Below are 26,455 nucleotides of genomic sequence, written 5' to 3'. Positions count from 1 at the left end.
CCTGCAGCTATACAATGGGGCCCTTAATATAACAATTTTATTAGACTAAATATAATTTGGACAAATCTTGACTTTTGTGCCGGGTCAACTGAAAGCACCTGTGAGGACCTCTAGTCAATAAAGATATACAGTATATATAGTTTTCATTTACAACATTGAGGTGAGTGTCGTGTTTCAGTCTACATACATGTATTGTGTGTATTGTGTAAACTCACGGCAGTTGCCCAGTTGTCTCCATGGCAACACAGACGCTCCCGCCTCCTGGCACCCTGCCATGTAGCTGCTCAGGGCCTCACACAGTACTTCTCTCTGTCCGTCATTGATGCAGACGTCATACAAACAGTCTGACACAGCCTCTGCTATAGGCACGCTACCATGGCACCCAGAGAAAGGCCCCTTCTTGTCGCTCAGGATCCCACAGTACTCTGGACCAGTGTACCTGAGGAGGAGCAAAGGGGTTTATCGTCAGCTCACTCATATGAAAGTACATGTGATAATTAGTGCATTTACTCAAGTTCTGTACTTAAGTACAATTTTGAGGTACATGTACTTGAGAATTTCCATTTTAATGCTACTGTAATCTTCTACTCCACTACATCCATTATCCGTCTCATGTACTACTGTCAGGATATAGTGACGGTTAAAAACAATGTTTTAATGAAGTTACCAACTGTAGCTTTAATGTATCACTTATTAACATTCTGCATAATGACTTACTTTTGTTACTTAAAGTATATTTTGATGCTAAAACGCATGTACTAAGTATTATTTGGAATGCAGGACTTTGACTGTGCTTTGGGTTTAGTGCTAATTATCAGATGTTAAGTGAAAGTAGCAGATAATCTTTTGACGTAGTCTAAATTTTAAAAATCTACACATAGCCCTTCATCATATATTCCCCAAAAATATTGTGTTATAATCAGTTTAACACAACAGGGACATCTATAAAAAGAATACTGGTTATTGAAAGGAGACATATGCTAATCTTCAGGTTCATACTTGTATGTTGGGGTTCTACTAGAGCATGTTTACATGCTTTAATGTTTAAAAAAACACCTTATTTTTCTCATTCCGTCTGTCTGAATATACCGGTATTCACCCTCTGTCTGAAAATCTCTGTTTTAGCGCCCGTCTCTTTAAGCCACCCTCCAAAAACACCAGTCTGCTCTCATTGGCACACTTTCTGAATACTGTCTGTGTGTCCAAAAGACAATCCAAAAAGACCTGGAAATCTCGTTTTCAACAAAATGAGACCTTTAAGTTACTGTAAAACTCAATGTTACTATAACATTACTTTATGCGGTCCTTCTCCGAGCACTGAGGACACACGTCCTCACAGTAATGGTAACAGAATGGGTCGTAGTCTTCGATGCTCCATGTCTCTGCCCAATGTGTCACGTTAACAGCTGGCCTGCCGTCAAGGGTTGTCTGGTCATCCTCCTTGTTGCCGTTGTAGTTGCCACAGAGCCCAGCGACATTACCATAGTAGCTGCTGCTGAGGGACACCATGACAAGTGTGGACCAATCAAAAGTAACTTCGACGCCAATATCACTCCGGAGTGTGCCTCTAATTCCAGCTTTTGTTATGGAGATGCTGCCTTGTTCAAGAATGACAGGAAGCTCCGTCCTTATACCGTCCACCTGGAGAGAGAGGGAGAGACACGGTGGTGATGAAATCAAATGTTTATTGGATGATGATGATTTAGCGCTGCTGCCACCTACTAAAGGACTTTGGGCATGTACAAAATATTCTGCCATCCTTAAAAGTAAATGTCAATAAAACTAAAGTATTTCATTAATTGAAATATCATCAACAGCAAATTGGGAATTGGTTGTCAAAGAACTAAAATAAAAGTTAAAATGGGCATTTTACGCCTCAAAGAGCTGGCTTAAAATATACTCAAGGCAGTTATTAAACCAATCGTATATAAGGTGGTGAAATATGGTATCCCATCAGACAAAGCACATTTTTTTATTTGGAAAAAACATCCAGTTGAAACTTTACATGTGAATATCTGCAAAATGATTTGACGGGCACAGAAAGAGCAGACTGGCCACAGCAAGATAAAGCGTGCCTTGGGCTGCATTCATTTAAAATCCGGCACCTTCCCACAGGTTTGTGAGTCAATATGGATGTGTTTACTTCCTCATCAGAAAATAAGGTTTTTATTCTTCTGATTTGCGGCTTTGTTCTCACGAATGCTGTCCCTCTCTCCATTCACTCTCTAGCTCGCTCAACTACCTTTAACACTCTATCTCTCGATCTCCCTCACTCGTTTAGCTGGAGAGGAGTGGAGAATTCTGAATGCTGTGTTAACAAACAGCCACCTACATGTTTTACTTTCCAAACATGCAACCCTTGTTCATCTCGAATTCACTAGCTGTCAACCCAACGTCACGCCTAACGTGAGTTGTTGTATTCCCAACGATTACAAGAAACTGTATTTTAGAAAGTACAATGCCATCATTACTTACTGCAATGATGGCTGGCACAACCAAAATAGGTTTAAAAAACATTTAATATGACAAATAATATAATAATATAATTGTGTCAATGAAAAAGATTGAATCCGATTGATTTCCAGTGTAACTAAGAATTGTGCATGAAAGGTTGGTGGTGTTGACACAGGCCATGTTTTGAAGTAAGACCCACCAATATGAAGCCTCTGTCGGTGTTTGGGAGGGTTATCTGGTGGCCCAACATCTCCACCATGGCTGAACGCACAAAGGAGCCTTCAGGGTTCCCACGGAGCTCATTCTTGGTGGTCACAGTTACTGATGGCAGGGTGGGGTCAAGACCTGAGAAAGTCAGAATAATTCATGTTAACGCTAGCAAGACAGCGTGTCAACTTTATAACAACTGCTTAATGTGAGATGCAGTCTTTTAGTTCGCAAATGTTGGCTGGTTGATTGGAAATATTCATTACGCAACACTACATCAGCATCCCTTCCATCTTGACGTAAAGAAACTGCTACCTTAACAGATAAATGGGCATTTCTGTAACAGGAAATCAAATGGTGCTCGTGCAATTCCTGTTTCCAGCGAATGCGTCATATAAATCTCTGCTATAACAAATAACGGTCGCTGAAACTATACTTCTAACATTGTTTTTTTCTTTGACCAATCTAAAAAAATCAACAATCTTTTAAGTAGCCTCCTAGTTAACAAAAAGTGTAAAAGTTAATTATTCATGTGTTTGTGTGTGTGTGTAGTAGACCATTCAAGGGAACACAATGGGGCGATAATAAAATCAAGCAATGATACATGTTAATTTTGTCGTAATTTGAATGCAAAAACGCCCGTGAAATTACGCATAGCTGCTGCACTGGGCTGCAGGTTTGGGTGTCACTTTATACGTGTATTGACGATAACCGGGACATTTAAAGCTACTACGGGGAACTTTCTTTTCGTGTTGATTTTGGCGGTCCCTGCGGACAAAAGGGGTAGTGTCTCAAAGCGCCAGAGTCCCTTTAGAAAACCTCTCATTTCTCAGTGGATCCAAGAGGTGACGTCAACGTCGAAGCTAAAAAGGATCAAGTGTGTGACCTGGTCTCTGTTTGTTTGTAATGATGAGGCCCTTTCATTTCCTTTAAATGAATAAGTTGCAAATCACGTACATACTGTATATACTGAGGTTCTGGAATACAATGTATTGAGAAATATCTGGCAACTCCCTCCTCGCAAGACGCGCTGCAAACTATTGTGCTGCGTGAACCCCGAGCAGAGCAAACAAATAGATATCTCTGTGTTAAGGCAACTGCGAACCTGTGGTGTTGACGAGGACGTAGGTGCAGGTTCCCTGGAACGAGTAGTTCAAGTCGTCAAACGATTTGTAGTGCGGGTCGCCGAAACTCCAGCATGAGGCCTTGGAAACAGGAACACACACTCCTTGGCCCTCTGTCACCTCACAGCGCTCCTTCACCCTGCACTTAACTTCCGCACAAGGGTCTGGAACACATACAGTATCAGCATTAATCAATTATTATTATGAGTCTAAAAATGTATAACTCAAGTTGAGAGAAATATTGGTTTTACATTTTAACATACATGGGTGAACAAAACAAAAGGGTCTTGGCTCTTGGAAGATGTTTAAAAAACAACAACACGTTTTTGTCTCTGGAGAATCTAAAAGTTTGCACTGTTATCTCCATTTGAATGACTCAACAAATGTTGTCCCTCTCAACGACAGCAGGCTTTTCACCCTGCTTTTGTTCCAATTGAAAATGTGAGGATCGCACTACTTCCCACAGTGGCATTGAACATTCCCATGGAACATAAATTGCTAAAGCAGAACAGTTGCAAATGAAAGTAGGTGGCTGGGTAGGTCGTGGATTTTTATCTTAAAGAGTAACTTAAATTGACAGTTGGCCCCAGAATCAAAACTACATATTTTTCCTCTTACCTGTAGTGCTATTTATCAATCTAGATTCTAGATTGTTTTGGTGTGAGTTGACTAGTTTTGGAGAATGTCTGCTTTCTCTCCGGTGTAACGGGGCGATGTGGCACTCGGCTTGTGGTGTTCAAAGCACCCAAAAAGTACAATGGAAAAACTCAACAGCAATGTCTCTTTCCAGAAATAATGACTGTGAGTAACCTGGTCATGATTTCTGGAAAGATCATTTATCTTGGCTTGTGGTGAGCATTACAAGCCAAAAGAATGAATCCATTATATTGGAGAGGGGGCAGACATCTCTTCTGCAGTTAACTCCAACACTCTGCAACTCACACCAAAACAATCTAGATTGATAAATAGCGCTACACTTAGAGGAAAGCCACAGATTTCCGATTTTTCATGTGTTTCTTTTTGTCAGAGCATTTATTGAATATTGATTGCTGTCGGACAAAATAGTTTTTGAAGACGACTGCCAACCCCAGCTTTAAAAGATCACAGTCACTCAGCAAGTATTTGACCTGTAGAGTAGCAGCCAACGGTTCCATCCCTGTTGCGACACTCCTCGGCCTCCTGGCAGCTTGTGGAGCTGCAGTTGAATTGTCCAGAGTGGCAGACACAGAGCTTTGAACAGTCCTCCAGTAATACTGATTTACCCGTCTGAAAAGAGTCACTTATGCATTAGATAGAATAAATGGCCACTGGTATGCTAGAAGATCTTATTAAGATAAACGTGCAGATCAATAATCGTATTAACCCGGGATCATTGGACCTTGTTTTTCTGTAGTAGTGGTACTTGCTTTCTAAACGCAGTACCTACCCTGTTCACCTCACCTCATGTCACTGACACATGGTAATAATGGTGAGCTGTGTAGAACATTTCATTTGAAATATTCATTTTAATCACCCAAATATTTGACCCACACCCAGCTATGTGGTGGAATCACTGAATTCAGGAGCACTGTTGGCCAGGACTGACAACAGACTAGATATTAGTGAGCTACTATATTGTGCTGAAGAAGCGTTACGATGAAGAAGCTGACGTGGACAACGGTGATTACCCCGTAATAACGTCCATCCGCCACGCAGCCACATTCCTCTACTGGAACACAGCGGACTCCATCGGACATGAGGTCGCCGTCACACTGGCAGCCCTCCTGGCACACTGGGCAGGGCCCGGACTCCTGCAGAGAGAAGCAGGTGGAGGAGCAGGAAGAGGTGCACAGCTCATAGTGACTTCCTGCTGGACACTTCACAGCTGCAAGAAGAAGAAAAAAACAAGGTCCGGAGGCTCAGTATTGAGGAGGTTTATTAGGATTTCTGTTGCCTAAAATTCATAAATTGTAGCAGAGTTCTGGTTTTTAATAATCCGCAAGTTGAAGGTTGTAATTTGGCACATTTAGTCATGTGCCATTGTATTAGTAGATATGATAAGTATTAGATTAGCAGATGAAACGCGTCACAGGCTGCAGCAAGCCAGCCTCCCACATTTTCCGGTGCTTTCAACGCCATCCAGCCCCGCCCCTTCTGATGGGAAAGTTTCTCTCGATTCAACTGCTCCCTGACACTGCTTACTGGACCACGGACTACCTCACTGGCCGGCCACAGTATGTCGGAGAGCATGGCTGTGCCTCCAAGGTGGTGATAAGCAACATCGGAGCACCTCAAGGAACTGTACTGGCCCCTCTCCTCTTCACAATCTACACTTCAGACTTCCACTTTAAAAATAATCTAGTAGTACTCCTTAAACGAGGGTTTATGTATTAAAGACACTGAGAGTGACAAGAAGAAGACAGAAAACACAACATTTAAAAAAAAGACAAGATAACAAATTAACAAAAGAAAACACATTCCACAAAGTATTTCATCCAATGTTGTTGTACTTTGCATCTCATGTCCACCGTGCAATGCAGCATGGGAGAATAAACACATGCAAACAATAAGATAAGTCACATTTAGGAACAGCGAGCATCAGCCAATCAGATCAGACTTACGGCAGAAAGTGTCGCTCCTCCATTTGCTTATCTTGGAGCCAGCAAGTTGACAAGCTGTAACATAATTCTGGATGTGACGACACAGGATGTCCGCGCCCCCTTTGTCTGTGGACATCTCCCTGGAAACAAACTTTCATTTAATTACAGGAAACACCAGAAACGGTCGTATCAGAAAAATCTTTTTTTGGTGATAATTCTGATTTTGGATCTAATTTTTGCAGTTTTGTCTCCCATTTCTATCATAATAATAACCCTAACCGCTACAATTCTTGGAGGGGTCAAGAAACAAAGTCAAAAGTCATATGATCAGACAGCAAATAGCTTATCCAGAATAACTAAACCACTTTGATAGCAGGTAAAAGTGAAAGTCAGTGCGCCTGAAATGTTGTTAATAATCCCATGTTGGAAAACAGTGTGGTACAGAAATGTACGGAATTGTTTAGTATTCAATAATTCTCGGTGGCCTGGCCCACTGATTGGCCCAGAGTGTCAGGCCGGTGTTAAGAATGCAATATGAAATCTGCAAATATAAGCAACAACAACACTGGGGATGCTACAGTGAGATTACTGGTTTTTACGTTCCTGCCGTGAAAAAGGGCTAAAGGAGTGTTTAGAGTCTGGGAACTAGAAACAAAGACATCATGCTGAGTCACAGTAACGTCAAGCTGGAAACACAGTTGAGGCTTTTACACATCGGGGGCGAGGCAAAGAAACAACACAACAATGCAAAATACTCTCCTGCAAATACTTTGCATTGAAACTATTCATACCAGCAGCGATGCAAATTCAATTTTCATTTCTTGCAGGCAAAGGACCAACTACCAGGGTCAGAGTAGCGTCTCGCAGTCTGTCTGAGCTAAATAGTTGTATAACCGGAGCTACTGTAAGCTATTTTGTTGAGTTTTCTTTTAGCGAAATGCTCGGAGGGAATTTTAGTTCCCCCTGGGAAACAGCTGTATATGTTGAGGGCTTTTATTGTGAAAGGTATAGAAGGAGCTGGTCTGCGTTGCCTTTGTCAAGGTTAATAGGAGATATAGAGTTTACCGTCTTGGTTCGGACTACGGAGCCTCTGTGTTGTTGAACACGAGGTAGGTTTTGGATGTGTCAGTACCACACAACGTGATTGGTTGATGCCTTTATTTGCGGCGGGAAGGCTCAGAAAAAAACCTTGCACTGGAAAAAATGGGTGCTTTTTCGCCCCGTAATATTTGTGTCCTGTGTGAAAAAAATTAAACTAAAACTTATAGTGAAGGGAATTAATCGGATGAAAAAAATGCCCCTGGTGTGTAATGCCCTTTAATGTGTACAATGCAACACTTAGAGACATTAGAGATATTTCCTTGCCTGACACAAGCATTGTAGTCGGGAGTTGGCGTCACTGTTGAGTGGCAACCTGCAAATGGGCCCTGCTGGGCTTTGATGATGTCACAGGCCTTTTCAGCTTCTGGGCTCTTCTGTCCACCTGACCCAGGGCAGGAACTGGCACCACAGCCCGTGTCACAAGAAGTGTTGTCCTCCGTTACGACCCAGGCTGCTGATGTGTCTGTTGGCTTCTTGCCTGCTGTTAATGTCAGGTCGTCAGTCGGCTTACCGTTATAGTTGCCGCAGAGACCACGTGGCGAGCCGCTATAGGTGGACGGGATTTGTAGGAACACTCCCGCAACACTGTCGTAGGTCAGCTTCAGAGCAAAGTCAGTTTCAATGATGATGTTGATGCCATTTTGATATGCTCGCACTTGTCCATCAGCCAGTGATACAGGAAGGGAGACTCTGATGTCATCGACCTGAGACATAGATGGGTACAAATTATTTCATCACATTAGCTCTGTCCCACCTCAGTAGATGCTGCATCATTAGAAAGATCTACATTTCAACCAAATGGACTAAAAAATGAATAAGACGTAGCTATTTTTCCATTAAGGCCAGAACATTATGTTGACAAAGTTACCAGATGAGGTTTAATGTTATCAGACAAATGTAGTACCATGGCATATTGCTGGACAGTGTGATCTAATACTGGTCAGTCATACCTTGATTTCCCAAACAACCCCGGTCTCCATAGTGATTTTCATGTCGTAAACCTTGAGCTCCACACTGCGAGAGACTTTGCCATCCTTACTGGTTTGCTGCCGTACAAACACAGAGAAGGCGTCCATCCCTCCTTCCTGCTCTTGCACTTCTGCCAATTTGAACAAACAGTTTCCCCACAGAGGATAAGCCTAGAGGATGAAACAGAAGATATTCAAGGTTTCGTCAGAACTTGCACAGTGATTGTCGACGCGAGAGGAGCGGTGAGAGTGAATCAGAAAGGTAAAGTTTAGGGTCAGACAGCGAAACAGTGAGCTGAAAGTCAGTAGAATGGAGAGAGGTCAACAGGAAGTTCAAAACCCATATGTCAAGGAACTCTTCCTATTGCTAAACATAAGTTAGCTGGGCATAACATATCATGTTGCGTCAAAACTTTTCTTCTTTAAGTCGTTGAAGTACAATTGGACATGTCTCTGTGTCTTTCTGCTCAACTGGAAAGGTTGGAGCATGAAACATTGTAGGGTCAAGATTGACCCCAAGTCTTACCTGACTCTGTCCAGACACATGGTATATTGAGAGTTCAACCATTAAGTGACCTATAGTTCCTGAGAGCAGTCTCTGGACATAGATTATAAAACGGAAATGTCAATAACACAATCTGAACTAATAAACTGTCTGTGGATGTTCGCGACACCTTTCACATTGGCATTTGATACATTGTTGTAAAAACTTTGACATACGTATGACTCCAGTTATGGGGGTTGCCACTTGGTTGAAATCTAATACTCTAATGACGCAACGTATCCTCGTACGACCATTCAAAAGTTATTTTTCATTCTTCGTGCGTACGAATGTCCAGCAATACGAGCAATCAGTGCAGAACCTGTGTAGGCTACAAAACTACTTGGTTGTGGTTTAGGGAAAGATTGTGGTTTGTGTTTGAATAAGTATGTTTGTTATGTAAAATAAGTAAGTTTGTTTCATAACTTATGTAGGCGGCGTTAGTTACGTCTTTAAGTTGCTTAACAAAAGTAGGGTAAAATAAGTCATCGTGGACTTGGTTTCACATGGGACACTATCAGCGGTCTCATTGGTGAACGTCCTGAGATTGTTTGACCTGCCCATCCCCCCCAATCTCCCCCATCTGCGGACTTTGTCACTCTTTATTCTTCGGCAGCTCTGCACATCCTTGCTCATGATTACATGGTTTATGTATGATTTACAGTCCATTACTTTTTGTAAGTTTAAGTACGAACAGTGAACGAGAGCAGCCTGAATACTGATATATATATATATATATATATATATATATATATATATATATATATATATATATATATATCTGCAATAAGCTTATATCAGCTGATATATTCCGAACAAAATTTCCCATATGTGTTTTAAAATGATGTGGTACACCTTTCTTGTAAAACAACCAAAGGAAGTGTCGAAGACAAAACCATGACTCGCCACCGTTAGATTTGGATATACAGTATTTTTAAACATAGAAAGAGTTGTCATGACATCTCTGACCAACTGTGATGATGGAGGACCGACATTAAACGTGTACTTTATTTTTTGTCATTATTTAAATAGAAAATAATGATAATTAAAAATATAAAAAGTTTTCTCTATAAAATCATCTATTTCAACAATCAAATATTTTTTGAAAAAGATCAAATAGATTAGACACGTTGTGTAAGTGTAAATGTTGTTTACCTGTCCGTCAAAGGACCTGATGATCCTGACCCCGCTCACAGAGCAGGAACCAATGCTCCTGGGTGAACAGGAGGCCGCGCCCCCTTTCACAACACACATCTCATTGGCCGAACAGCGGAATTTCGTATCACACTGTACTTGTCCACCGTCTGAACACGCGCAACGGGAATCACATGACACTCCAGGATAGAACACCTGAGAAAAAGAGCAGAGAGCCGACCAGACATATCAGCGGTAGTAACAGTGGTGGCAGAAGAAGAAGTAACGGTGTTAAAAACAGAAGCTGTGGAGCTTCATTTGACACTGTTGCAGCTGTAGTACCTGTCCATTTTTATAATACTGTCCTTCGTACTGACAGCCGCACTCTGCTAGAGGTACACACTTGTCGTGGCTCAGCATGAATCCGTCGTCACACACGCAGCCTTCTATGCAGAGCGCCTTGTCGTCACAGTCCAGTAGGGGTGTCGGGCCGCTGCAGGTCAGCTGGCAGGGGGGGGCACACATCTCGTAGTGACTGTTCGCGCCACACAATGGAGCTGGCAGAGAGATGCACAAGTTGATCAGGATGAAGTTGATGCAATTATGCAGCTCACAAACATTACAAACATGCTTGGGACCTCATTGGGACTTTTGGATAACCACTCACTAACCGAGAACATTTCAGTGACATTTAGGGAAGTATGCTTGTTTGCCATCTCTCGCAGAATCAGTTGAGAAGATCAACATCTGATTTATCTCTATAGGCCTGCATCCAGTCCAGAAAGCACGACAGGGGGTGATATTTAGAGAAAACAAGATTAAAGATTAAAAAAAGATTGAAGATTAAAGTGGCAAACTTTCCTATCACCAGCCGCCGTCTGAATTTCTTTGCATCTAAAGAAAGTGTTATTATGGTTAGGATGGACTCTGAGGGAGGCGAAGGTCCTGAAAGATACAGTACATCGGTATGAATTGTACTTAATCCTAATGTTAGACCTGTTGTAAGTTTTTATTTTAATGGATAATCGGATAAAAAAAGATAAAATAAAGAGTTTGTCCTCTCTGACTGATGTCCTCTGAACGAGGCGAAGGTCATAAACATTGTCTTTTGACCCTTTTTACCTACAATGGCCCTAATACACTTATTTTTAGAAGGATTTGTCTTTATCAACATCAGTAGGGCCCAGAGACTGCAGGCAACACCCCACAATTCCTGTCCTTATTGTGAGGTTGCCAGGTTAGTGCATAGTCTGAATTCCGAACAAGTTACTCTTGGATGGATGGATGGGCAGTGTAGTTCTTGATTTTCGCAGAGACTGTGGTTGAGTGTGTGCGTGTCTTACGACAAAATTGTTCGGTTCTCCAGCTCCCCACTTTCGCTCCCGCATCCTGACAAGAGGTGCTGAAAGCTGATAGGCTGTTGCATAGGGCGGAGGCGTGGCCTCGGTACACGCACAAATCGAAAACACAGTCTTTGAGGAAGGAGGAGTGGTCCAGTTTACTGTGACACTTTCTGTGTGGGCAGAGACAGAGAAGGGCACAGTATGTATAGACACCATTTAATAAACAAAAGAAATATACATTTTTAACAACCCTGGATTCATTCCACTGGACATTAATCATACCTGGCCTCATCTAGTTTTTCTTTAATACTAAGCAGAAGTATAAATTGTTTATTTCCCAGCTCAGCAGCATGCAGTACCTACCCAAACGGTCCCAGCTTATCGGCGATGATGCCACAGTAGCGCGGCTGTTGGTAACGTGTTATCATCGCAGGCTCACACTCTGGACATTTACCACCAGGACAGTCACTAGTGCAGCCAAAGTCTCCTCCTGCCTGGGTCAAAGACATGCAAAAGTGTTACTCAGCTTGAAAAATGAATAAACTACTAACAACATAAAAATACTATTTGATGTTTAAAGAATAGGCTCCCATTTTTCAAGTCTGTTTTGACAATGCCTGTACATGGGGCCGGATGTGTTTTTATGATGAGATGTCTTTCTTCTTGTATTAATTGGTAGGCTATTAGCAAGAGGCGGTTAGATTACTGAGGAGTGACTTTGTTCTCCTTCCCAGCAGTCCACCAGATGTGCAGACACTATTGGATCTGCTGTATTGAGCTGGAGATGGAGCCGCACACACAATGTGTACAACTGTGCCCACTTTCTGCTTCTAACTGTGTTCTTCAGGTCGATTTTTCTCACAAAGATCCCCATTCTCACCTTCCAGCTGTCTCCGAAGGCGTTCACGTTTTTAGCCTGGGTGCCATCAGGTTTCAGTAAGTCATCGCCAGGTTTTCCATTGTAATTTCCACACAAGCCTGATACAGAGAAACAAGCAACAACCACAGCAGTCACAGTTAGAGCATTTAGAATAGTTAAGAGTAGGACGCTGTTGGAGCGTATAGGTATACTTTTATTTCCAACAATCGACACATAGCGGCCTGAGATGCACTGATGGAATACGCATGTAAATGCCTTCAGTATAAGGCAGTATTTGGTATGTTGACAGTTTTTGAAAGCAGGTTAACAGGTTAGCCATGCAGCATAGGTTACCATGCTGACTCAACCCGGCTGCCCTGGTGATCTACCCTGGGCTTCTTGATACAGGCCCCAGTGATTAAACTGCTGCCATAAACTGCCATGAACCGTATTTCTTGGGTAACCGTATGAATCGGCTCAATCGGAACCACATTGCCTTGTTTGCTTTATAACCAAAGTGCTGCCGTCACGTGTTGATTGCTGAAACATATTTGAGTTAACCAAACAACCCCCTAACTTACCGCCTGTAGCAGAAGAGTATGAACTGGGTAGAGTCAAGCCGACGTAGGCCTTCCAGTTGAACCTGAGCGTCAAACCAAAATATGTCCTAACAAAGCCGAAGTAGCCACGCCGGAACAAGGAGAGCTTGCCGTCTTCAGTGGAGTAAGGCAGGTTCACTGACTGACTGTTCACCTAAGGGCAGAGCATGGACACATGTACAGAATCACTGTGTACATGTAATTATATATATATATAAAAAGATATATAAGCTATATAATGGCTTGTGTTTGTGTTGTGTACGAAGGTGAATAAGAGCATTTGTTGTTTTTAAATGTGCTTCGCTTTAGATAATATTTACAGCCCAGAAATGACAAGTTATTGATTAAGAACATGAAAATTGACATGCGCTGCGTCTGAAATTCCATATTACCATGCTGTTTTCTAATCTGTCTGAAATCTTAGCATAGAAACCAATAGTATGTGAATTGCATACTACGTCCAGTAAAATATTACAGAATGCCAACAATGGAAACTACACATATCCCACAATGCAATGCGGTAATGAAGAAAACGTTCGCAGCAGACGGTTGAGTGTAAGCATAACATCTCCTTTTTTTAGGATTCATTTTAAATGAGTTCAGACCTCACAAATCATGGTTTGGATACGGGAGGTTGGCATGGGCTAGAATTAGAAAAATCTTGAATTGATTTCAAATGTCAAATGCTTTGTCTGGGCTGTCCCATACTACAGTGGTCTACTGTAACTACACTACAGAGTGATTGGTGAGGAGGACTAGGGTAAGTACTGTGGACAGACCAATCTTACCAGCATTTCCCCCACACTGGCACGACTCATGCTGACAGTGAAGTTACCAAATACAGTGAGAGAGACGGACTTGGTGTAGGCCACAGCCTTGTTGCGGCCTCGGTTCTCATTTTGGACCAGCACTTGGAACGGCTCCAGGTCCTGGTCTGATCCCTTGGTGAGTTGAGACAGGATGTAGGTGCAAGTGCCCTGGAAATCAAACCGGCGTCCATCAAAGTTTTGGTAGTGAGGGTCTCCGGAGCCCTTGCATGTCGCATGGGATGTTGGGTAGCAGTCCCGGACACCGCGCTTCAAGGCACAGTGCTCAGTCTTCTTACAGGTGACTCGTTGACACTTCAGCAGAATGAGATAACAGAATATCAGATCACAGTGAAAGAGACGAAAACAAGAACAGCACACAGTAATTGTGATGACACAGGGTTCTTGAGTAACACACACACACACACACACACACACACACACACACACACACACACACACACACACACACACACACACACCAACCTTGGCTTTCCCTTCATGGCATTTACACTTAGTGGTGCAGGTGTTATCACCCCAGAAAGTGGTGGCTGGTGGGTAATATCTGCCTTCATACTGACATCCACAGCTATGCACAGGAACACATCTGAAGCATACACACACAATTATTAAATGAACGGCACATACGTACACATGAAACCTTGCCCGTGTTCTTGTCTTCTATGGTTCAGTGTTGCTAATTAGCACACTTCACTTGGTGTCACAAATATTATTTATTATATTTTTACTGAAATGTTATTGTTGATATCAGGCAGGTTGTTCTCCTGAGTAGACTAACAAGCCGTGTTTTATTGTGAAGCATTAACACCCAGAGTCCTTGAAATGTCACATGGGCGTTATTTTCTGTCCAACGTTTGCCGTTTTTAAACGTATGCTTAACGTTGTGAACGACACAAAGCGCATCACATGGTTAGGTTTAGTAAAAATACACGGTTTGACTTAAAATAAGTATGTTTGTTAGGTTATTTAAGCTAAGTCCTGTGTTCTTAGAAATGTATTTGTGATATGTATAAAACAAACGTAATCAGGGAGAAAATACATTTCCCTCAAACCGCAATTGACAATGCAATTAAGTTGTATGTGAGCGTAATTTTTGGGAGGCCAGCCTCCTTCTGGCTGGTTTCCAAAGAACTGGAAGACATTTTAGATTATGTCAAGAACACAAAGAGCCTGTTTCTTTTGGAAAGGCCTGTTTTGGTTAATCAATGAGTAGATTATGATTACTCAAAACTACTCAAACCAATGAATATTGGTCTTGGTATGAATATTGAATAGCATAACATAACCTGGCCAAATGTTGTTATTCATGCATACAATTCACCAAATATTAAATAACTAAAGGCTGCCTGTTTGTTACCTGTCTCCACTTAGCACCAGTCCTTTATCACACTGGCACCCCTCCACACAGGGGCCTTTGCACAGCTTCTCGATTTCTGGGAACATGCAGGAGGCAGAGCAGGGGGAACCACACGCCTCATAATGGCTACCTTTGGGGCAAGAAAGGACTGGGGGGGGGGGGGTTGGAGATCAATGTTCTTATCTGTGAGAACCAATACTCTGTCTAAACCAATAACACAACACCTAACAATTATTTAACAATGTCAATATTTTTACGTTAGTTTAACAGATTTTTAGTGATATGAACACTTTAATTATTCAACAGATCAATCTTCAATCACATTTATGTCCCCAACCTGTAGTTTGTGTTTCCATAATCTAGTTTGAACATCAGCACAGCTGGAGGAGGTGGGAAAAACATTATCATTGCGACACAAAAGCCCGATTTGAAAGACCCCATTTCCTCCAGCACCAACCTCGGGTAAAATAAATATAACTTTCTGTATAGGTGTCATACTTCAATATTTTCAGATAATGTCTTGAGGTAAATATTAGATTGTCTGGGGGCTGACGGGATCGCCATCCTTTTTGATATGAAGTGCCATTTTTAAATGTTCTTTTTAATCTGTGTGCCATGTTAACATTTAGATTAACATTAATTGTATTCATGACACCACATCAACATTTTTATCTCCATTTCTTCTTTCATCCATATAGGCAACGTGCAGTCACTCACTCCTTTTGATGTAGCTTTCCACTGCCACACTCTGCCACAACCTCACTGAATGGTTCATGATAAATTAATAAAGCACTTCAAAGGAAAAATATTTAGCTTGGCAACTTACGGCATTTGGTAACCATTCTCCACTGAGGGTTGACTTTCACTTCCTCTGACAGGCAGGCATCAGCATAACTCTTCAGGTTATCACAGAGAATCTGTTTGGCACCTGGACAAACACACAGACACATTAACATCACAGGAACTCATGACAACATGACAGCATGGCTTCAATCAATTTGCATTTTTTAATGTTACATTTTTAGTGTGCATTCTGCCCCGAAAACATCTTCAAATATTGGCTCACCTTTATTAACACAGACATCGTAGACACAGTTCTCCAGGTACATAGAGGGGTCGACCTTATTGTAGCAGGCTGAAAATGGCCCATCTGACTTTGTCAGAATCCCACAGAGGTTGGGCCTGCTGAAGTGGGCCTGCTGATCTTTTGAACAAGTGGGACAGTGACCGCCACAGTTATCATTACAGAACCGATCGGAGGTATCGGTCTTCCAGTTCTGGATCATCTTCAGCACAGCAGAGAGACTGGAGCCTGCAAGAAAACAGAAAGCAACATGCAGAAAAGCATGTAAATAAATTCAAATTTGGACTTCCGGGTGAGTGAGCAATTTAATGACTGGCGTTCAGCCGAACTCAGACCTTTGGATCTAAATTATTTTGGCATAACGTCTTTTAAAGGTTTCTATGCAATATTCAGAGCATTAATATAACATCAAACCACTTTATTATCTATGGAAAGATATAGTGATTATCTGTCTGATTAACTGTAACTTAACTTAACTACTTAACTATAGTTTTACAGTACTGTACTACACAAACTTTATGTAAACGAACGTGAAGGCCATAAGTGTGGGTGGGTGTTTTGATTTAATTTGTTTTTTTAATCTTATCTTATTTTACTTTATTTATTTCCGTTTGTTTGCTTTACTTTACTGTTATTTTCTTCTTTACTATTGTAAACTCACTAACATACACAAAAAATGAAAATACTTTTTTCTTGTATGTCATAATGTGCATTCTCATCAATAAAGTATCTAAAAAAAATAAAAATATATAGTGGAGTAATGTCTACCTGAGTAGAGAATGAAGTCACTCTATCTCTGTGTGAGTTGTAAAATGAGTTTCTCCTTGCTTTGTTTACGTAGCCAGCCATGCGTGCTGTTAGTGCATGTTAGTGCGTATGAGCTTGCCCCACTGGCTAGCTCATGGCCGGCGCTGCACTGCGCTCATATGGAGGTTACAACTAATAACACCGTCGCGGAGGCATGATGTTCATTGAGTAGATTATGTTCTCATTTAGATTAAAGTAAGGCGTGGCTACCTTGTGATTGACAGGTCTGCGTTGTCCAGTCTGGGAGCTGTACGAGTTTTTGTCCTTGATCTTTAACCCTTTCAGTGTGTTTTCAGTTTACGAAAGTTAATTGTAACATTAATACGCCTCATTTAGCGTTCGGTTGTACTCAAAAAAATAAGATGGTGGTGGCCTAAAAACAAGTTGATACGGCGAAATACCATGATGGCAACTGCCAAAAATCCAAGATGACGAGGCCAAAATCCAAGTGGTTAATGGCCAAAAACCAAGTTGGCGCATCCAGATTCCAGATTGCGACGGCCAAAGAAGCAGATAGCGACAGCCAAAATGGCAAACCGGAGGATCCAGTCCACAAACCAATGAATGACGTCCCAGTGACTACTTCCCCTTTTTATCTACAGTCTATCATGACAGCCAGAGTTTCTTGATGCAGCTTCCTCCATCACTCCCTCCCATGCTACCTGGCACTGTTCACCAATTCAACACTTTTCGGAAGAAAGTGTACATTCCACCTCTATTAGATATTGGCAATTACATTTTGGCCACATGAGACAACTTGTTGCACCCAACCATCTCTCCTCCTACAGTATTATCCCTTTATGTCCCCGTCCTCACCTTTTGGTTCAGGCAGGTCATCGCTCCTGTCTCCATTGTAGTTTCCACAGAGGCCTCCGAGGTGTTGATAGTAGGAAGATGGCACTGTGATGTACAGCCTTGTGTTCCAGTCATATTTTACAGTCAGGCCAAAGTCAGTGGTGAGTACAGCGTAGGTTCCACTCTGCTTTACAGAGACCTTGCCGCCCAACAAACTGACAGGCAAGTACTGAAGTTCTCCATTCACCTGAAAATAATAACAAAACACTAAATAGAACAAACTGTCTGTAACACTGCATATGATAGATAGATAGATAGATAGATAGATAGATAGATACTTTATTCATTCCCAGGGGGAAACTTGTCAGAAGCATATGCACAATATAATAGAATAGAATTATAGAATATAATATGCACAAAGTTGAAAAGAGAAGTGAAGGTAGACATCACTAGGGCCGATATCTTCAAAACTATGAAAGTCGCATGAAAAGTATCTAGATTGATAAATAGCATTACAAGTAAGAGGAACAATACGTATTTTTAATTTTGGGGAGAACTGTCCCCAAAACAAGTAAAGGATTGTGTAGCAAATGAAACAGACGCTAGTTCTGAGGATGGCTGGACTTCAGCTCTCTATAGAATCCCATTGACTTTGTGTGTTCAAAATTGCAATAAGAAATTATTATTAAAACAAAAACATAACTTAGTTAGTTAGTTTCCTTTTTATTATCTACAATTTCTCGAGCCAGATGTTCTAAAATGCTGATGAAAGTCTTTTGTTGGACACATATTCAGTAATCTGACTGAGCAGAACTCTACTAATGAATTTACCCTTAAATGTGAAATATCTGACTAATAAGGTTGTTTTGTATGAATATGTAGTATAGTTTGTTATAGTATAGTGATTGCCTTAATATTTGAACATTGATTATTACATTCACTGCTTGTTACAGTAGATGACAGCAGATCTGTTACCTGTACTTGTCCTCTTTGACTGGAGATGGTAATGGTCTGCTCGTGAACACTGACAGCTACGGTCCTCACGTATGAAACTCGACTGTTACCTCGGTGGTTGTTTGTGGTCGTCACAGTGAAAGGCTGAAGGCCAGATGCCGACTTTGAAACTGTTGTCATAATGTAAGTGCAGGTACCCTGAAAAAAAGATGAATGTGATTGGCCAACTGAAGCAAAGTCCAATTATAAATATTTTTGGCACCTATCACAAAGAAAAAAGGACGACATTTATAAAACAAAACCTGATACAGTGCCGATTAAAGGCATTTTGCTCAATGCAGTAACAGTAATCTTGAAAGTTCTTTGAATGTCACACAGTTTAAAAAAGGTTCCACACGGTGTGATGTATGTTTTGACGCATGTCCGATTAGGCGATGTATCGCTATGACATGACATTAAAGTCCGGTTCCTGAATCGTGCCAATGCAATCATAATACATTCTTTAAATTTTCCAACTGGTATGGTTTGTGTTCACAAAGGCAAAACTCAAACGGTCCAGAAATTCTTAACAAATGTCATGATGGAGATGTCTGCTCATCGTACGGCTCAAGAGTTGCCTTGACGCGTGTGATGTGCTTTCCTACGCTGTGACGGGTTAGTGGTTGAAGCAAAGATGTTACATTCTACTCATTGAGCGCTTAGCTTGTTAGCTAGCTTGCTAATTCCACCATGCTTTTGTGCTACACCGGTTAGAGAAAATGAGCTGTTTGGTGGCCAGCGGCAGGGATCCCTCTAAAAGAGTTGCTTCGCTGGCATCGAAGTAGTCTCCTAGCAGCGGAGAGTGAGGCGGCAGAACCTCGGGGATGCGCTAGCTAACAAACTATTGTCTCGTCTGTGGTCTGAGAAACAGTATATTCACCACATTCATAGTTAGTAAACAGTGTTTGGCACTGTAATATTATTCCCAAGTAACGAGTAGTGTTATTACACTTCCTGACTCACTTCCATAACACTGGTAGCACAAACGAAAATAGGCTACAATTCAACAGTCACCAAAACAGGAAAAGGAAAACCTTTTTATCCAATGTAATGACACATAAATGGTACGCTTGCTGTGATTGGTTCAAATGGTGTTCACAGCGGATATTCAGAGTTCACTTTGACAGGGGTCCAAGACCACCCGTCGAGGCGGACCAGAGAGTGGTTGTTTGTTCCGCACCAGAGTTTGAGTCTGTCGTTCACACCAACCCAAACAAACCGCACCAAAGGGGTAAACGCTCCAGGGTTCAGTTCAACCTTGACTAAACAAGGCTGGTGTGCACACGTCCTTAATCTCATAATCATTCTCATAATCACTTGAACATTTTGTTTAGAAAAGCTTTGACTATAGTGTTGTCAGAGATGAATGTGTATGTGTACAAAAACTGCACCACAGATACATCTACACAGTGATGTGTATTTGGGCGTCGGCCATTGTATTGTTCATACTTTCATGCCGTACTGCAACTGATTGGTTTCTAGGTGTGGTGTGTGCTTTAGCAGCACCTCCATCTACTGGCCTATAAATCAGCTCACTGTACATGTCATATTGTCCTACTCCTAAATGACACTTTAGAAGCCTAATTCAGTTGTGCTTTTGTTTGCTAGTTAAGAAACACTGCTTCTACAGCGGAGTTTTCAAAGATGAGTTACGCCACATTTTATGTGGATACTCCTCGTTGAAGTTCAGCTCATGAGAGTTGGTCTCTGTCCAGTGTGTCCCTGTCGGCCTCAATAGAATGTAACAAGTCAAAATAGAGATATAATCTATAGTGAATAGCTGGTGATGATTGGTAAAGCCGTCCCAATCCTACCTGGAAGTCAAAGCGTCGGCCATCATATGTCAAGTAGTGGGGGTCACCGGTTGCATGGCAGGTTGCCGTAGAAACATGGACGCATTTTCCCTTCACACATTGTTCCTTCACACGACATTTCACCTCTTCACAGGGATCCTTGGGAGGTGGAGGAGGGACGGTGTCTACAGGAAATACAAACACCTCATATAGAAATACATGCAACACCAAAGCAGATACATGTTATTGTGTCATCATTAAATGTATTACTATATCTCTTCACTTTCAGCCATAAATACACTGTACGGAAGAAGATTAGTCCAACATGTGAAAAGTGTAAATGATTTCTGAGTTTAGTTTTTAGAATTCTGACTTTAAACACTTAAGTAAAAAAAAAACTTTCCATGTGGCCCTATACTTCTTCCGTTCTATTGTGTGTGTGTGTGTGTGTGTGTGTGTGTGTGTGTGTGTGTGTGTGTGTGTGTGTGTGTAAAGGGATCTAAATGTGTGTGTACCTTCAGAACAAACTCCAGCAATGCCATATGCATGGCGTACTTTCCCGCCATAGGCGTAGACTGCCATACGGGCGTCCCCTTCCACAGTCACATGACTCTGCTTTGTCCCCACTGGAACGTTGGACCACACCCACTTCTTGTCTGACGAGATCGTGCTCCACTTAGGTGACTGGCACCGTCCCTTCTTCACACACACCTTCACACTGCCGGCCCCCTCCGTCTCTGACAGAATAGCAATAGTGCTTTGAAGTCCATCCATTGTCTCCACAGCCCAATTGGTGGCAAGCTTGGAGGTAGGGGTCAGCGTTATTAGAAAAGGGTCATTCGGCGCGTTATCGCTGAGAAGCAGCACCATAACCTTCTTGTTGCTCTTGACAACCAGTGGCTGTTTTGAGGTCAGTCTAGTGATGGTGAAGAACCCAACTTTACTCAGCTCCCTGTTGGTGGAGATATGTTTACTTAGTTAGATAAGTGTCGTTCAAGTTTTGAACTGAGGAAAAACATTCATAACATATTGATATGTCTTTTATAATATAGTCAGTACAAGATGGAACATATCAAATAATTGACCATTTGCTAAGCCACGCCCTGCACTGCTGCTCCGTGAAGCTGTCAGAGCTACCATGGAGCCCACACTGTCACTAACTGCACTCACTGACAAGGCCAGAATCCATCGGGAGCAGTGGAAGAACTCCCGATAGCCTGGCCTGAGCTGATTCTCTGTTTAAAATGATATAAATATATATTGCAACACTTAATCAAGCTCTGTAATGCTACGCTATGATTGGCCAGTCTGCGTTCAAGGGGCAGGACTTAGGGGAGGGTCATTTGTTGTGTCATTGTCATTGTGACAAACTTACTGGAAATTTTGCTGTGACCTTCATCACATGTGATGAAGTTTGCTCAGTTGTCATGGAGTTGACCCAACTATGGCATTTTGATCCTGTGATAACAGGTGGTCAAATATGTGCTCACCAAACAACAGAAAATGTTAAGATGAAGTGATTAACAACTGAACCATCTTCATGAGAACTGAGAGACTCCATCCAAAAAGACAATAACAAGAAAAGACGCTGTCATTTTTCTTTTTTAAATCCAACCAAACCCCCCAAAAAAGGATTCTGACCCGGTTTTTTTCCCAGATTGAATGAAATAATTGAATGATGGCGTGATACACAGACCAAACAGACAAAATAAAGCTAAAAACGTCACCATTTTGGCAACACATAGGCCTACAAGCAATTGTGTTTCAAGGGACAGGTATCTTCTTCCGAATTTAGTGTCTGTTTGACATATCAAATATACGTTTCCAATCATAGTTGACAGAAGTCTGCACAGAAAGGAGATTGGCGTGAAAGGATTGGATGGGTCAACACAGGACTCACACCCAGGAGGCTGCAGTTTGTGTCCCCTTGTTAAAGTCAATGTTGACTTATTTAAATTTACGTCCATAGCGTACTCATCTTAAGCCAAACCATGATATTTTACTAAACCTAACCTCGTAGTTGTGTTGCTTAAACATAACCCAGTCGCTTAGTAGTCTTCTGAAACGTTTTGTCTTCATTAAAAATATTAACTAAGTGTTAAAGTTAAAACTGGGACTGTAATCAGGATTAAATACATTTGCCTCAAAATGTGGTTAGGAATGCAGTTTAGTTGTATGGAAACGTAATTTTTTAGGAGATAGCATTGGATGGAAAGATGGACAGAAAGACAGACAATAATAGCCTTGGCTGTAGCTTCAACAGTATATTACAATGATTAATATTGAACTCAACTGTTTCTGTGTGTGCAGTGTCACCACGGTGTTGTCTTCAACCGCTACTATCGCTGCAGAGTTGATGGCCTCAGAGCTGCTGGAAGTGGGTACCATGTATTCTTTACCCAGGTTTGCCACAGTGGGGAGCTGTTCATACACGTGTTCACAGCTAAAACCCAACGACATACACTGGTGGCCTGCTAAGACAGCTACAGGATGCTGGGACCCGATCCGCGTGCCTGTCAAAGTTGTTCTACCTCGTGCAAGGTAGGACGCGTAGGGTGCCAGGTTAATGGTCACCGTCTCCCCAGGCTGCCACTTAGTCCCGCCTCTTAGCTTCACAAGGAAAGTTGGTTTGATTTTGATCTGGTTCTGTTTATTGCCATTAACGATAGCAAAGAGACTGTCCAGGACCCTATATGGTTTGGGTGTGAACACAATGTAGTCAGTACCCAGCTCTTCGAGTGGGGAAACCACCGCGCCATCTCCTGTGGCAAAGCCACGATTGAAAGAGACCACAGAGATCGCGGCACTAGATGAGATTCGAACCGCCGAGTTGGCATTGACAAATTGCTTCCGCAGTTCGGCTCCACCTGGCACAGAAACCCAGCGGGTTTCACCTGCAGAGAGTCTCAGCTGTTCGTTGAATTTCACTGAAGCTACCTGCAGATCAATAGGTCTGGATTGGTTAAACATTCATGAGCCATATTAAAACAGATTGGCTCTTCTTGCCCTTCCTTAAATTAAGAGGATTCTAACCTGTATGTGAACATTGGCTTCAGAGCCCTGAGCAGTCAGGACCAAGTGGAGCCTTTGATCTTTGAGTTTGGAATCCTGGAAGTTAGGAAGAAATGTGGTGATGAACTCCTTTCCTGTAGAACAACCATGACATACTGGAGAAGAGAGAAGAGAAGCATTAGTTAAATAAAGCATGACTAAAGAGCGAGCCTTAATATTGCCAGCCTCCCCACTGTAATACCTGCCAACAGTGCCGCACAGACAGCCAAACACACCGAGAGAGGCTTTATTTCCATAGCTGATAGAGAAAGAGAGACATATACAATGGTAAAAATACATTTCAAACCAAAACACATAATATTACATAATGAGGACTCAAGCACTGAGTATGCTAATGGCAGCAGATAAAATTCAATTCGATTTAGTTTGCATAAAGCAGGTCCCAAGACTGCTGTAATGGACTACTGTAAACATGATCCAGAAGCATTTCAATATCACGCTAAGAATCAGATTGATGTTAGCATCTACTTCTGCTACTGCTCCGTCAAGCTGTCAAAGCTACCATGGAGCCCACACTGTCACTAACTGCACACACGGAAGAAGTTTCATTCGGAGAGAGAAGCAGACAGAAGTTTCTACAACAGGGGTCACTAATAGGCGGACCGCGGTCCGAGTCCGGACCCAGACGCCGTAGCATCTGGACCTGGACCTACAACCGATAGATAATTGAGAATTATTACATTTTGATGGAGCGCTTCTATTTTAACTGGCTTTTCCAGCTTTTACGGTACTCGTTCAGCGGTCCAGGAAACAAACTGACCAATTACATGCGTTGTAAATCACATCACGTGATGCTGCTCAGCCAATCAAATATGTGTTACGATAAGTTTCCCGACTCCAGTGAGATTTACACACACGGGGAGACGGGGCGAGAGACCGAGTAGTTGGAGAATAGTGCGTGAGTCAGAAGTCATTTCTCATGACGTTCTCCAAAAAGAGAAATGTGGACAGAGACCAGAGTCCTGAACCAAGAATGGACAGACTCTTGTATGTTCATTCTTCCAACGGACAGTTCAAAACAGTATGTCTCATATGTTCAAATTATTGAACGATTATTTAAAGCTGTAATGTGAAACGCCACTATGAGACAAAGCACACATATTTTCAGCAAACGTACCCACTCACATCCAAAATGAAAGAACAGAAAATAAATCTAAGAGCCCAATATGATCAGAGTCCTACTACATTCATTCACTTCCCAACAATGGTGTTAACAGAGAGGAATAGAGCTGAAACAAGTGGTTTCAATAACCACAGATAAAGTCTCTGCAAACAAATTTCTCTTTTTAGAAGATGAGAAGAATATCATATCGTTGCTTTTTTGGGTGACATCACTTCACGCTTCATGAATTGAATTTAAAGCTGCAGGGCAATTCAGTTCAATTCATTTTTCTTAAATGAAGTACTCAAACCTTTCTTTTATGTGGTTTCATCTTAAATGCATCCCTTATTTTACTTGAAACGAGAGAAGAACATTAATTTATTATTAGATTATGTATTATTTATAATTTATCCAGTTAAACAATTAATATTGTTGAGATATTATTCAATTGAACTTTCTTTATTTGATTTTTGATTTGACAGACGTTATTACAACTGTTGGCTACTTCAATACATATGGGACTAAATCATAGCACAAGTTAGACATTACTGTGATGTTCCAGACTTTTGCATGAGGAAAGTCTCTCTAACTGGACCTCGTTGAATTTTAATTGAATACCCCTGCTTTACAGTAACAATGTGAACAAAAACATGCACTAAGGTTACCTGATGGCGCCTATGAATCTGTAATAAAGTATGAGATGTCACTACAAGCAATTATTTAAAACATTTGACAGTCAGCTGTGACTGCAGCCTTGACTGTTGATATATGTATTGTATTGGTAAAGTAAGGCCCTGCAGTTGAAATGCGTAGGCTATTCTTAAAGAAATGATTGAAATTTGTATTATTTTATCTTTAATACAACTGTACCCAGCCCTTATTGGTTTACAGGGTACTGCAAATGAATACATGCCAGGTCTAGAATACTGCAAATACATCCTGAAACATTTCACAAAACATCCAAAGACAAAGAAAAATAATTATAAAGAACGCTCACGATTCCATTTTCAGATGCTCATGTCTACTGCTGATTTTAGTACTAACAAAACCTGCACTGTGTAGTCAAAATAATGGAGAAATAATATTTTTTTCCATGCTTTTAGGACAAAGTTAGCAAGCTTAAAACATCAAAGCTAAACAACCATATATCTTTGTTTGTTGAGAAACTACCTGTAGTAGACAGATAGCGATGAACTGCATTTCATCACCCACAGTCATAGTTTCTGGGGACTCTATTACTTCATATACTATAAACATTTACTTCATAAACCTAAAGATTCTCAGTAAATGAGCCAAAATCCAATGTCATACTGTAATCCCCTGTTGAAATACCCCAACCACCACTATTATCACCAGAGGCATCCATACTGTACCTGCAGCAGACCGTGAGAGTGTTAACCTGGGAAGGATGGAGGGACATTTATATACGAAGTGGGAGTGTGGGGCAGAGACAGAAACAATCACACGCCGCCGTTCAGTTCTGCTTGAAAGAAAAGCATATTGAATATTGGTGGGCTTGTGTTTGTTGTGTGGGCTGGTTATTGGAATAAAGGCGAGCTTTGGTGCGGCCGCGGCCCGATGTGATGGGTTTGATCGTGTCACTCAGACAACAAAAGTCATGTCTTCAAATTGTCAAGCTGTCATGCTCGTCCCTCGTCCTCCCATCCTCTGTCCTCTCTTGATGTCTTGCAGTGTTTATTTTATAATGTACACATC

General features: G+C 41.6%; 1 protein-coding gene across 1 annotated transcript in view; it reads right to left on the bottom strand.

The window, feature by feature from the left end:
• The window catches only part of LOC306699672 (IgGFc-binding protein-like), a 32,879-nt gene extending 6,760 nt beyond the window's left edge, over nucleotides 1-26,119 (bottom strand). The window contains exons 1-28 of the mRNA XM_079164369.1: nucleotides 26,113-26,119; nucleotides 23,819-23,875; nucleotides 23,599-23,732; nucleotides 22,859-23,502; nucleotides 21,081-21,517; nucleotides 20,587-20,750; nucleotides 18,755-18,931; nucleotides 17,801-18,026; nucleotides 16,160-16,405; nucleotides 15,920-16,021; nucleotides 15,094-15,241; nucleotides 14,202-14,322; nucleotides 13,698-14,030; nucleotides 12,892-13,063; nucleotides 12,332-12,429; nucleotides 11,815-11,945; nucleotides 11,452-11,621; nucleotides 10,451-10,665; nucleotides 10,130-10,324; nucleotides 8,416-8,604; nucleotides 7,730-8,169; nucleotides 6,386-6,504; nucleotides 5,453-5,649; nucleotides 4,913-5,051; nucleotides 3,767-3,949; nucleotides 2,654-2,799; nucleotides 1,295-1,641; nucleotides 216-439 (exon numbers count right to left, since the gene is read on the bottom strand). Of these exons, the coding sequence (XP_079020495.1) occupies nucleotides 216-439; nucleotides 1,295-1,641; nucleotides 2,654-2,799; nucleotides 3,767-3,949; nucleotides 4,913-5,051; nucleotides 5,453-5,649; nucleotides 6,386-6,504; nucleotides 7,730-8,169; nucleotides 8,416-8,604; nucleotides 10,130-10,324; nucleotides 10,451-10,665; nucleotides 11,452-11,621; nucleotides 11,815-11,945; nucleotides 12,332-12,429; nucleotides 12,892-13,063; nucleotides 13,698-14,030; nucleotides 14,202-14,322; nucleotides 15,094-15,241; nucleotides 15,920-16,021; nucleotides 16,160-16,405; nucleotides 17,801-18,026; nucleotides 18,755-18,931; nucleotides 20,587-20,750; nucleotides 21,081-21,517; nucleotides 22,859-23,502; nucleotides 23,599-23,732; nucleotides 23,819-23,873 (5,752 nt within the window). The 5' untranslated portion in view covers nucleotides 23,874-23,875; nucleotides 26,113-26,119. The remainder of the gene's footprint in view (nucleotides 1-215; nucleotides 440-1,294; nucleotides 1,642-2,653; nucleotides 2,800-3,766; nucleotides 3,950-4,912; nucleotides 5,052-5,452; nucleotides 5,650-6,385; nucleotides 6,505-7,729; nucleotides 8,170-8,415; nucleotides 8,605-10,129; nucleotides 10,325-10,450; nucleotides 10,666-11,451; nucleotides 11,622-11,814; nucleotides 11,946-12,331; nucleotides 12,430-12,891; nucleotides 13,064-13,697; nucleotides 14,031-14,201; nucleotides 14,323-15,093; nucleotides 15,242-15,919; nucleotides 16,022-16,159; nucleotides 16,406-17,800; nucleotides 18,027-18,754; nucleotides 18,932-20,586; nucleotides 20,751-21,080; nucleotides 21,518-22,858; nucleotides 23,503-23,598; nucleotides 23,733-23,818; nucleotides 23,876-26,112) is intronic.
• Nucleotides 26,120-26,455: the final 336 nt, after the last annotated feature.

This window comes from Pholis gunnellus (assembly GCF_910591455.1).
Source record: "Pholis gunnellus genome assembly, chromosome: 8".
Classification (NCBI taxonomy): domain Eukaryota; kingdom Metazoa; phylum Chordata; class Actinopteri; order Perciformes; family Pholidae; genus Pholis; species Pholis gunnellus.
Note: the sequence above shows the minus strand (reverse complement) of the source record. Positions and strands in the feature narration are given on the sequence as shown.